Below are 11,931 nucleotides of genomic sequence, written 5' to 3' on the forward strand. Positions count from 1 at the left end.
CAGCAAGTCAACATAAGTGCAAAAGGCACTTCAAAAAGTACTCAGATTCATCTTGCAACTTTCTCAAAGCATTAATGGCCCTTTCAACATGGTTGCGCTCCCAAAAAGTCCAGTTTTCAGTTTTTCTCATGTTTCTTTCTTTTGATGCTATGAAGCATACCAGAAAAACCAAATGTATAAGTTCCATGGCAATGAATAACACATAATCAACAAATGATACAGTAACTAGTAGAGACCTAGTAGGAAAACAAATAAAATTAAAAGAAACAACTAGTTAAAGTTACTTGTAACTTTGTCAAGTGTGAACGAAGATTACTCGAAGTTACATCATGATTTTTCATTAGACCTTCAATGATTTTCTCTTCATTTGTAGATTTTGAATTCCCTCTGCACAACTGAAACTCAACCTTCTAAGAAACATACAAGGGTAAACATGATTCACAGATTCAGTTTAACTACATATAGGTGGTTCAACTTTTTAATTGGGATAAGTACTTTTTTCATTCCTAAGGTTTGGGGTCAAAATCAAATTTGTCCCTAATATTTTTTTGTTACTAAAATCATCCTCAATCTTTACAAACACATTAAAATCATCCTCCCCCCCCTCTATAAAAATTTTCAGACACATTTACCCCTGAGGTTGTTACTAGTAGTTAAACCATTTAATGATTAAAAAAATTAAGTTTTTTTTAGTTAATTGAAGTCTAATTAAAAACCTGACCCCCAAACCAGAATCATAAAGTGTGTGCTAGGGTTCCAGTGCAGTCATGGCCTCAGAGAGCTCGAGGTCATCTCAGACCAGGGGGTCTGGGCAGAAGAGGGGGCTTCTTTGTGAGCATGAAGAGAGACCAGTGTTGTGAGTTTCAGGAATGAAAGAAAACACAGGTCAACGATTTTGGGGCTACGTCTACTATGAGGTGCGTTCATGTATTTTTGTTCTCAGCTGACCCCAAGGTTTTGTTTCTGGGCACTAACTATGGTGGGATCATGTAGGTTAAAAATGAGTGTCAGTTTTTTCGTTGGGCAGACCCAGAAGTTGAAACCGAAGATCCGCAGGTTGCAAGATTGAAGAGGAAAGTTGTAGCCCTGAAAGCAAACGTGAAGGCATCTGAGTGGAAGTTGAAGGTTGCTGCAGTGTTGGGCATGGTTGGATGGGTAGGTTGTTTATTTTTGTGGCTGCCAGTTTCGTTGAATCACAAGCAGGGTTTACCTTGTTTGCTGCCTCTGAAAATGGGTTGATAAAAGTAGGGTAGAAAATAGGGCAATTTTAGTTAGGATGTACTTAGGCTATGAAATCTACTTTATGTAATTAAAATCTACTGCTGTGACTGGATATAATTTGTGTTAATGAAATTGGTTTTTGTAGGTTAGTCTATGTGTATGTAAGTGATGGTGTGTGTCTGTAATTGCACAAGAAATTGGTAATGAAACTGGATCTGGTTACCTGGAATTATGACTGAAGAATTGTGTCAACATAAATGGTAAACTATGACCTGGTTTAATAATACATAATATGTAGTATGCAATACTTTCTCAACATCAGAATGAAACCAGAAGCAGATACATCAAAACACAACTATGTGACCTGATTCATTAACAAACCAAGAGTAATAAGTTTAAAGCATTCATTAAACCAGATGATAGTTGGACCAAGAACAAACCAACAGTAACTTTGTTCAATTTTACACAATATTAAGCATAAAGAGTATGTAATAAGTTGCAACCAAAATAAAATCTCACAAACAGAGAGTATGATCAACTTAGCTCTACATTAAGAAGCTAACAACTTAATTAGTATCTAAAAATTCTTAAAGTTTTCCCAAGCTCTTGAAGGCAGTTTTGCCATCAGCCTCAACTTTCTTGGAGAAATATATAGTGCAATGTTGTGACTAAAGGAGACTTTGTTCATAACTGGTTGGCTTGAGCTGGATGTACCCTTCTCCTTAGCAGCCGGTGGTGGTGGTGGTTGTTCATAACGCCGTTGAGAGCGCGCCATTTGGAGTTCTGTAGCTCCAGAAAATCCATTTCGAGTGCAGGGAGGTCAGATTCCAACAGCATCAGCAGTCCTTTTGTCAGCCTTTTTCAGAGTTTTGCTCAAGTCCCTCAATTTCAGCCAGAAATTACCTGAAATCATAGAAAAACACACAAACTCATAGTAAAGTCCAGAAATGTGAATTTAACATAAAAACTAGTGAAAACATCCCTAAAAGTAGCTTGAACTTACTAAAAACTACCTAAAAATAATGCCAAAAAGCGTATAAATTATCCGCTCATCACAACACCAAACTTAAATTGTTGCTTGTCCCCAAGCAACTGAAAATCAAATAGGATAAAAAGAAGAGAATATACTATAAATTTCAGAATATCAATGAATATTAATTATAATTAGATGAGCGGGACTTGTAGCTTTTTGCTTCTGAACAGTTTTGGCATCTCACTTTTTCCTTTGAAGTTCAGAATGATTTGGCTTCTCTAGGAACTTAGAATTTTGGATAGTGTTATTGACTTTCCTAGTTAAGCATGTTGATTCTTGAACACAGCTACTTATGAGTCTTGGCCGTGGCCCTAAGCACTTTGTTTTCCAGTATTACCACCGGATACATAAATGCCACAGACACATGACTGGGTGAACCTTTTCAGATTGTGACTCAGCTTTGCTAGAGTCCCCAGTTAGAGGTGTCCAAAGCTCTTAAGCACACTCTTTTCGCTTTGGATCACGACTTTAACCACTCAGTCTCAAGCTTTTCACTTTGGACCTTCATGACACAAGCACATGGTTAGGGACAGCTTGATTTAGCCGCTTAGGCCTGGATTTTATTTCCTTGGGCCCTCCTATCCATTGATGCTCAAAGCCTTGGATCCTTTTTACCCTTGCCTTTTGGTTTTAAGGGCTATTGGCTTTTTCTTCTTGCTTTTTCTTTTTCTTTCTATTTTTTTTTCAAATTTTTTTTTTCGCAAGCTTTCTTTTTCACTGCTTTTTCTTGCTTCAAGAATCAATTTCATGATTTTTCATATCCTCAATAATATTTCTCTTTGTTCATCATTCTTTCAAGAGCCAACAATTTTAACATTCATAAACAACAAGATCAAAAATATGCACTGTTCAAGCATTCATTCAGAAAACAAAAAGTATTATCACCACATCAATATAATTAAACTAAATTCAAGGATAAATTCGAAATTCATGTACTTCTTGTTCTTTTGAATTAAAACATTTTTCTTTTAAGAGAGGTGAAGGATTAATGGAATTTATTCATAGCTTTAAGACATAGTTACTACATACTAATGATCATGAAGTAGAGACACAAAACATAAATAGACATATAACATAAAAAACCGAAAAACAAAGAAATAAGAACAAGGAATGAGTCCACCTTAGTGGCGTCTTCTTCTTGAAGGACCAATGATGTTCTTTAAGCTCTTCTATGTCCCTTCCTTGCCTTTGTTGCTCCTCCCTCATTGCTTTTTGATCTTCTCTTATTTCATGGAGAATGATGGAGTGCTTTTGTCCTTATTCCTGCTCATATGAAAGAGAAAAAAACAAGAAAAGAAAGAGGAATCATCTATGTCACAGTATAGAGATTCCTTTATGTTAGTAGAAGAAGAAAGGGGAGGAGAGTGAAGAAGAATGGGTTCAGATATTTAGATGAAGAGAGGTGAAGAGAAGTGTTAGTAAATAATTAAATAAATAGAAGAGGAGAAGGGATAGTGAATTTCGAAAATAATTTTTTTTTTTAAAAAAAAGGAGTTAGTAATTTCGAAAATTGGATAAGAAATAAGATTAAATTTAAATTAAAAATAATTAAATTAATTAAAAAGAATTTTGAAAAAGGATGAGATATTTTCGAAATCGGAGAGGGAGAAGTAGTTAGTTGGTTTTGAAAAAGATAAGAAGCAAACAAAAAGTTAGTTAGTTGATTGAAAAAGATTTGAAATTTTAATTTTAAAAAGATAAGAAGATAAGAAGATAGATAAGATATTTTTTTGAAATCAAATTTTTGAAAAAGATAAAATTTTGAAAAAGATAAGATAAAAAGATAAGATTTTTAAGAAAAAGATATTTTGAAAAAGATTTAATTTTTAAAATGACTTAACTAACAAGAAACTACAAGATAAGATTCTAGAATTTAAAGATTGAACCTTTCTTATCAAGAAAGTAACAAACTTCAAATTTTTGAACCAATCACATTAATTGTTAGCTAATTTTCAAAAATTAGATATAAAAGATAAGAAAAAGATTTTTGAAAAATAATTTTTAAAATTTTCGAAAAATAGAAAAAAAATGAAAAAGATATGATTTTTGAAAAAGATTTTGAAAAGATAAGATTTTTAAAATTGAAAATTTGACTTGACTTGTAAGAAACAACTAATTTTTAAAATTTTTTGACCAAGTCAACCCAAAATTTCAAAAATTTGGAGAAAATTAAGGAAAAGATATTTTTTTGAATTTTTTGAATTTTTAATGATGAGAGAGAAAAACATAAAAATGACCCAAAACATGAAAATTTTGGATCAAAACACATGATGCATGCAAGAATAATATGAATGTCAAGATGAACACCAAGAACACTTTGAAGATCATGATGAACATCAAGAACATAATTTTGAAAAATTTTTGATGCAAAGAAAACATGCAAGACACCAAACTTAGAAATCTTTAATGCATGGACTCTAACAAACGAAAAATGCACATGAAAAACAACAAACGATACAAAACAAGAAAACATCAAGATCAAACAAGAAGACTTACCAAGAACAACTTGAAGATCATGAAGAACACCATGAATGCATGAATTTTCAAAAAATGCAAGAAAAAAATTTTAAAGCATGCAGTTGACACCAAACTTAAAAATTGACTCAAGACTCAAACAAGAAACATAAAATATTTTTTATTTTTATGATTTTCTGATTTTTTTGTATTTTCTTTTGATTTTTTCGAAAAATATATGGAAAAAGAAAATAAGAAATTCAAAATCTTTAAGAAGAATTCCAGGAATCTTTCAATGTTAGTCTAAAGCTCCAATTCAGGGGTTAGACATGGCTTAATAGCCAGTCAGCTTTAGGAGATACAAATTAGGCATGCAACAGATGATAAGTCATCCACACCATATACATACCCAATTTGTTCATTTGTTGAAGACCAATCCCAAAGGAGTTTGGATATGGCTTTACAGCCAGCTAGAATTCAACATATTACCACGAAACTCTAGAATTCATTCTTGAAAGTTTTGAAGCCATAGAATAATTTAAAAAAAAATTTCGAAAATAATTTTTTTGAAAACCGAAAACAAAGAAAATTTTTGAAAAATTTTTTTGAAAACTTTTTGAAAAGAAAATTACCTAATCTGAGCAACAAGATGAACCGTTAGTTGTCCAAACTCGAACAATCCCCGACAACGGCGCCAAAAACTTGGTGGACGAAATTGTGATCACATCAATGTAGTATTCTTTGTTGTTGTATGGAATCATTATTATGGCACTTATGTGTGGACACAACTCCGTTCAACTAACCAGCAAGTGTACTGGGTCGTCCAAGTAATACCTTACGTGAGTAAGGGTCGATCCCACAGAGATTGTTGGTATGAAGCAAGCTATGGTCATCTTGTAAATCCCAGTCAGGAGGATAAAATTATGGAATTTAGAAAATCAAATATGATTAATAAAAATAAACAGAAAATAAAATAGGATAGAGATACTTATGTAAATTAATAGTGGGAATTTCAGATAAGTGTATGGAGATGCTGTGCTCCTCTTGAATCTCTACTTTTCTATTACATTCATCCAATCCTTCTTACTCCTTTCCATGGCAAGCTGTATGTAGGGCATCACCGTTGTCAATGGCTACATCCCATCCTCTCAGTGAAAATGGTCCTATGCTCTGTTACGACACGGCTAATCATCTGTCGGTTCTCAATCAGGTTGGAATAGAATCCCTTGATTCTTTTGCGTTTGTCATCACGCCCAGCCTTCAGGAGTTTGAAGCTCGTCACAGTCATTCAATCCCAAAATCCTACTCGGAATACCATAGACAAGGTTTAGACTTTCCGGATCCTCATGAATGCCGCCATCTATCTAACTTATACCACGAAGACTCTGTTGGGGAATCTAAGAGATATGCGCCTGGCCTAAAGTAGAACGGAAGTGGTTGTCAATCACGCGCGTTCATAGGTGAGAATGATGATGAGTGTCACAGATCATCACATTCATCAAAGTTAAGTGTAACGTATATCTTGGAATAAGAATAAAAGAGAATTGAATAGAAAGTAATAGTAATTGTATTGAAACTTGAGGTACAGCAGAGCTCCACACCCTTAATCTATGGTATGCAGAAACTCCACCGTTGAAAATACATAAGTAAAAGGTTCAGGCATGGCCGAATGGCCAGCCCCTGTGATCTGAGAACTAATCGTCCCAAGATGTCTAATACACTAGTAAAAAGTTCTATTTATAATAAACTAGCTCCTAGGGTTTACATGAGTAAGTAATTGATGCATAAATCCACTTCCGGGGCCCACTTGATGTATGTTTGGGCTGAGCTTGATCTATCCACGAGCTGAGGCTTTTCTTGGAGTTGAACTCCAAGTTATGACGTGTTTTGGGCGTTCAACTCCGGATCATGACGTTTTTCTGGCGTTTAACTCCAGACAGCAGCATGTACTTGGCGTTCAACGCCAAGTTACATCGTCAATTTCCGAATAAAGTATGGACTATTATATATTGATGGAAAGCTCTAGATATCTACTTTTCAACGCCGTTGAGAGCGCGCCATTTGGAGTTCTGTAGCTCCAGAAAATCCATTTCGAGTGTAGGGAGGTCAGATTCCAACAGCATCAGCAGTCCTTTTGTCAGCCTTTTTCAGAGTTTTGCTCAAGTCCCTCAATTTCAGCTAGAAATTACCTGAAATCATAGAAAAACACACAAACTCATAGTAAAGTCCAGAAATGTGAATTTAACATAAAAACTAGTGAAAACATCCCTAAAAGTAGCTTGAACTTACTAAAAACTACCTAAAAACAATGCCAAAAAGCGTATAAATTATCCGCTCATCAGATAACTTGGACCTGGTTATGGGTGTTGTGTTGTGGCTGGTTGGGGCTGTGATGATGATTTTCCTTGCAGATTGGATATTTTCCTCCCTCTGGTAGCAGATTGCACAGCAGGTTGTGAAATTAATCTCTTCCTTCCTCCATTAGTTTTCTTTACAGCAGATTGTTTAGGTGGTTGGGCCTGCAATACAGCAAAAATGAGAATGTAGCAAAAATATTGCAATAAAACCCTAACATACATATGGCGAAATGAACTTACAGGGAGGGGTGAATTGCTGCATCTTCCTCTCTTGTGACCTGATGCACCACAGTTTGAGCACCTCTGTATCTGCCCCCTCCTAGACAAGTGAGTCTGGCTTTTAGCCTCTGATTCATCAGGTCCTCTCTTCCTTTTCTTTACTGGTCTGTGGCTAGGCTTCCGATAGGATAGTGGCATGACATCATCGAAGTTAGTGTGCTCCCACAGATCTGAGCCATTGAGAGGGTTGATTATCGAATCATAGCACTTGACATAGGCCTCTCTCTTATAGCAGTCATCCACATATGAATCCATATCAAGACCCTTGAAGTTGATGCAGCTGATAGCATGTGTGCATGGAATTCCACTTAGTTGTCATTTCCTACAAGAACACTCATGAAGAGACAAATCAACAGCATATTTGCTCAACCCATTTACAACCTCATATGTCTGTGCAGCAGACTAGTAAGGCCTCCACTCACCAGCTGACCTACCTCTTCTCTCTATCTTCTTCCTAATTCAAGGTAAAATTGTTCCATTCCACTTTTGAATTCTTTCTCTATTAACATCTCATCTACTCATCAAGCACATCTTAATTTCTTCTAGCATAGTAATAATGGGCTTTTTCCTAGACTCTAATATTACACCATTAAAGCTTTCACACATATTGTTTACAAGAGTATCACATTTGGAGTGGAAGTTAACCCTGGACCTGCTCCAAAATCTAGGAGGAATAGAATTGAGATGCCTGTGAGAATCCACCTTGACCGCTCGGACCACTACCATTTCTCTCTCGCAATCCTTCTAGTGTGTAGCCTTTGCACATCTCCACATCAATTGCTTCAAGTGCAGTCCCGAAAACCTTTTTCTAAACTTGCTGTAGAGATGGCGCTCGCATAACCTATGTTCTACACCTGGGATTACTTCATCAAAGGCAGGCAGTAAACCTAGCAAAGGAGGTAAAATTGTTCATGCATAAGTATGTTAGTCAGAATTAATTGAGACAAATAATTCAATTTAACACAATTATTATTTACCTTCTGCTGATTAGACATGAAGGTTCCCCTGCCAATTTGTCTCAGACCCGAAATCATCAATTAGCAGCTTCAGAAACCAAGTCTATGTATCTTTCGTCTCTGACTCCACATTGTCATAGGCGATAGGGAGCATTTGATCATTAGGGTCCCAACCTATAGCAGTCAATAGCTGCCCCCCTTGAGGTGTCTTGAAAAAGCATCCATCTAGCCCAATGAACTTCCTACAGTGCACAAAGCTTTTTTTGCAAGCATCTAGGCATACATAACCTCTTTGAAAGATGCAGAAGTTGTTCAAGGATGAGTGTTGCTACTCAATCTCAAAATTAGGGGACTTCTGTACCTTGAGCGTCACTGATGATCCTGGATTAGCACGTAGCAACTCCAAGCAGTAATCAGCAATCCTCTTGTACTGCTTTCTGTACTCTCCCTGTATGTCATCCAACGCAGCTTGCCTTGACCTATCTGCCATTGAGGTTGTAACTGTCAGATTCCACTTCCTTTGTGGCTTGTTCACCAATTCCTTGATCTTAACCTTTGGATTATGTTCCACCTTCTTCTTAAAAGCTCTACTCAACCACGAAGTATGCATTATCCCAACCCTATGCGACTGACCACAGGTATGCTTAAGGTTCATGGACCGAAGCTGCCAAGTTGCTTCCTCTCTCATCTTAGCAGCATATAACCAAAAAGGACAACCAGGCTGACGTACAGCCCTCACTCTAACCAAGTCAAGCTTGACATATCTGAGTCCTCTTCTTGTTTGTATTGCATACGACGTTACAGTGTCTTTAAATTCCTCTCTTGAAGCAAAAACTGTTCCCACCTCCCACTTGTAACTAGTCATGTCTTTAACATCCTTATGAATTGGATAGCTATCGCCTCATAGTTATCTTCCCTTTGTCCATCCTCATCATCTGAACCACCACCAACCTCATACTCCAAATTCACTTCATCGCTATTGAAGCCTTCCTCATCACTAAAATCACCATTTATAACCCTTTTGCCTTTATCAACCCTCTCACTATCCTTGGCACTTGTCAATTCCTCAAACCCACTCGCATCATCATATTCCTCTTCACTATTTATAAAATGAACGTCGTCTGCACTATCAACCTCAATATCAGACGGAATAAACTCCTCATCATCGCTGTCATTATCACTATTTGTCTCATCTTGTTCATTTTCAGCAGCCACATCTGTTTCTATGTTATCTCCTTCCTTAACTTGTTGCACATAATCATTTTTCACCTGTTAACCTTGTTCACCCTCATAAACCACCAACTGATTACTGGGGTTTTCCTCTGTTTGGCCTCCAACATCAATAAACCCAACTTCAGGAAATTTTTCTGCATCCTCAACCATATACACCACAAACACCTCAACATGACCCCCGCAACTTTGCTATTCTACACATCTTAAGTGCATCTTTATCTGTAGAAAATAATTTCAGAGCGTTCTCTAACCATTCACCTGCTGGATCTTTATACCACAGAGCTGAAATGTTCTCCTTTGTGTACCCAAACTTCCTTAGCTCTGCATATGCCTCAAATACAGACTAGCAATCACTCTCAACATCTTCAATGAGTGTCTTTTGTCCCTCAATATACCACAACATCCCATCATCATATCCGAATCGACCCACATGGTAGACAGTCAAAGTAAAGCTTTCCATTTTTTAAAGAGACAAAAAAATGTAAATCAAACCCTCGCAGTTTTAGGAAACTAAAAGAATCTGTTCAAACATTATTACGTTCAACCTCGACCAAAACCGTAACAAATGCTTCATACATACCTGAATAGCGATGACAATGGCAGACCAACCTCCTTCCTCACCCTTGCTAACGACGTCCAAATGCAGTTCAGATACTCTTCCGGTGACGACAAACCACTGCTAGGGCATCATTGAACATGAAACATCAACTTTGAAGTGTGTAATGACAAATGAGATAGTGAATGCCTTTCGCGGGAATAAAAACGAAGCGTTTGGGACCCTCAAGGGTAAATGTGTCTGAAAATTTTTGTAGATGAGGGGAGGATGAATTTAATGTGTTTGTAAAGATTGAGGATGATTTTAATAACAAAAAAAGATTAGGGACAAATTTGATTTTGACCCCAGACCATAGGGACGAAAAAAGTACTTATCCCTTTTTAATAAATATCATATATGAGGATAAAAATAATTTGGTGGAACTACACTTAACCAAAATTTTGTAAGAGTAAGGGCTTCATGACTAAGTTTGAACTTTCACATGCTTTCTTGACATATGGTTCATCAGTGATGCTACTGGACCTTATCTTTTGACATGTAAACATCAATAAAAAATAAAGCAAGCAAACTAACCTTTTGCTGCATCATACCTAAGATTAGAATTGTTCTGTTCCAATAGTTAGCCAACAATAGCACCCTCAACTCTCACATTGGTTGCAATTGTGTGCACATGAGTTTGGGATGTTTTTCGATACAGTGTACTTGCTTCATTTATTTATTTGATGTTAAATTAAATTGAATCTGACAACATCTATAACAATTTTGATTAGGTTAGATTGGGATATGGATCAGGATTGAGTACCTTGTCGTACTTTTGAGAGAGGGCACACACTTCCTCCGCGATCTCAGATATGATATTTTGCGCCATCGCCTTGCCGTCGATGACGGAGCGACAGCGGCGCGAGTGTGACGGAGCGACGACATGCACAAGAGCAGCAAAGCAATAAGCGGGGGGCAGCGGAGTGACGACTGACGCTACGACAGCAGAGCGACGACGTCGCGAAGGTAGTGGAACCACGATAGTTCAGTGGCAGCGGAGCGAAGATGGCGCAGTGCCAGCGGAGAGGGAAGATTGGTGAAATGGTGGATATGAAATAAAAAAGGCACAAATTGGAGTTAGCTAATTTTTGAGGTAAAATGTATGTAACAAGGGACGCGGAAAGTAAAAGCGGTTGTAATTTTTTGTTGATAAAAATCGACGGCCATATCGTTAATTTTAGTTAAATAAAAAATAAATACTTTAACCATCTATTTTATATAATAAATCTACATCATTCGTTTAATTTTAAAAAGAGATCTCCATCATCTATATTTATCGACGACAAAAGCTGTCGATATTATAGTTATTAAATACGACTTGTTTGTGCGATTTTTTTTAAATTTAACCCACTATTCTGTCGACAGTGTGACGATAAAAAGAAATGTATTAGAAGGTTGCAAAAATAATAGACAACATGATTGTCGATTTTAATATTTTATTTTTAATAATTTCTTTTTTATTTTATCGATGACAAACAGTCTAAAAATATCGAAAAAAAATCTAACCATCGATTTTTGGCATCGATAATTATTTCTTGGAGTGTTAAAAGATAATTTTAATAGGATAAATTTCGTAACATGTTTAAGATATTAGATTTATAATCAGTATAGTTTACAAACACAACTAGAAAATGGATTAATACAGACAGATTTACAGACGGATTTAGTCTTTATTACAGACAGATTTTTGGTTACCGACGAAATTACCGACGGATTTTGTCCCTCTGTAAAAGCCCCGTCGGAAATTATTTACCGACGGATTTTTTTTTCCGTCGGAAAATTATAGACGAATTTTTAGCAGTT

At 36.3% G+C, this 11,931-nt stretch overlaps 1 protein-coding gene across 1 annotated transcript; it reads right to left on the reverse strand.

The window, feature by feature from the left end:
- Positions 1-9,161: 9,161 nt before the first annotated feature.
- On the reverse strand, positions 9,162-10,957 carry LOC130965951 (uncharacterized). Its single transcript, XM_057890708.1, has 3 exons — positions 10,892-10,957; positions 10,114-10,209; positions 9,162-9,569 (listed from the first exon to the last, which is right to left on the reverse strand). Exons 1-3 carry the CDS (start codon positions 10,955-10,957, stop codon positions 9,162-9,164), a joined length of 570 nt encoding a protein of 189 aa, XP_057746691.1.
- Between the last annotated feature and the right edge of the window lie 974 nt (positions 10,958-11,931).

The sequence above is a fragment of the Arachis stenosperma genome, chromosome 3 (assembly GCF_014773155.1).
Source record: "Arachis stenosperma cultivar V10309 chromosome 3, arast.V10309.gnm1.PFL2, whole genome shotgun sequence".
NCBI lineage: Eukaryota > Viridiplantae > Streptophyta > Magnoliopsida > Fabales > Fabaceae > Arachis > Arachis stenosperma.

Bases quoted from the DNA above. Each gene is read 5' to 3' on its own strand.
- LOC130965951 (XM_057890708.1), bottom strand. From the start codon at position 10,957: ATGGCGCAAAATATCATATCTGAGATCGCGGAGGAAGTGTGTGCCCTC. The intron at 10,210-10,891 runs GTACTCAATCCT...ATGCCCTAGCAG, and splicing joins TCTCTCAAAAGTACGACAAG to TGGTTTGTCGTCACCGGAAG. The intron at 9,570-10,113 runs GTATGTATGAAG...CAAGGTTAACAG, and splicing joins CCATTGTCATCGCTATTCAG to GTGAAAAATGATTATGTGCA.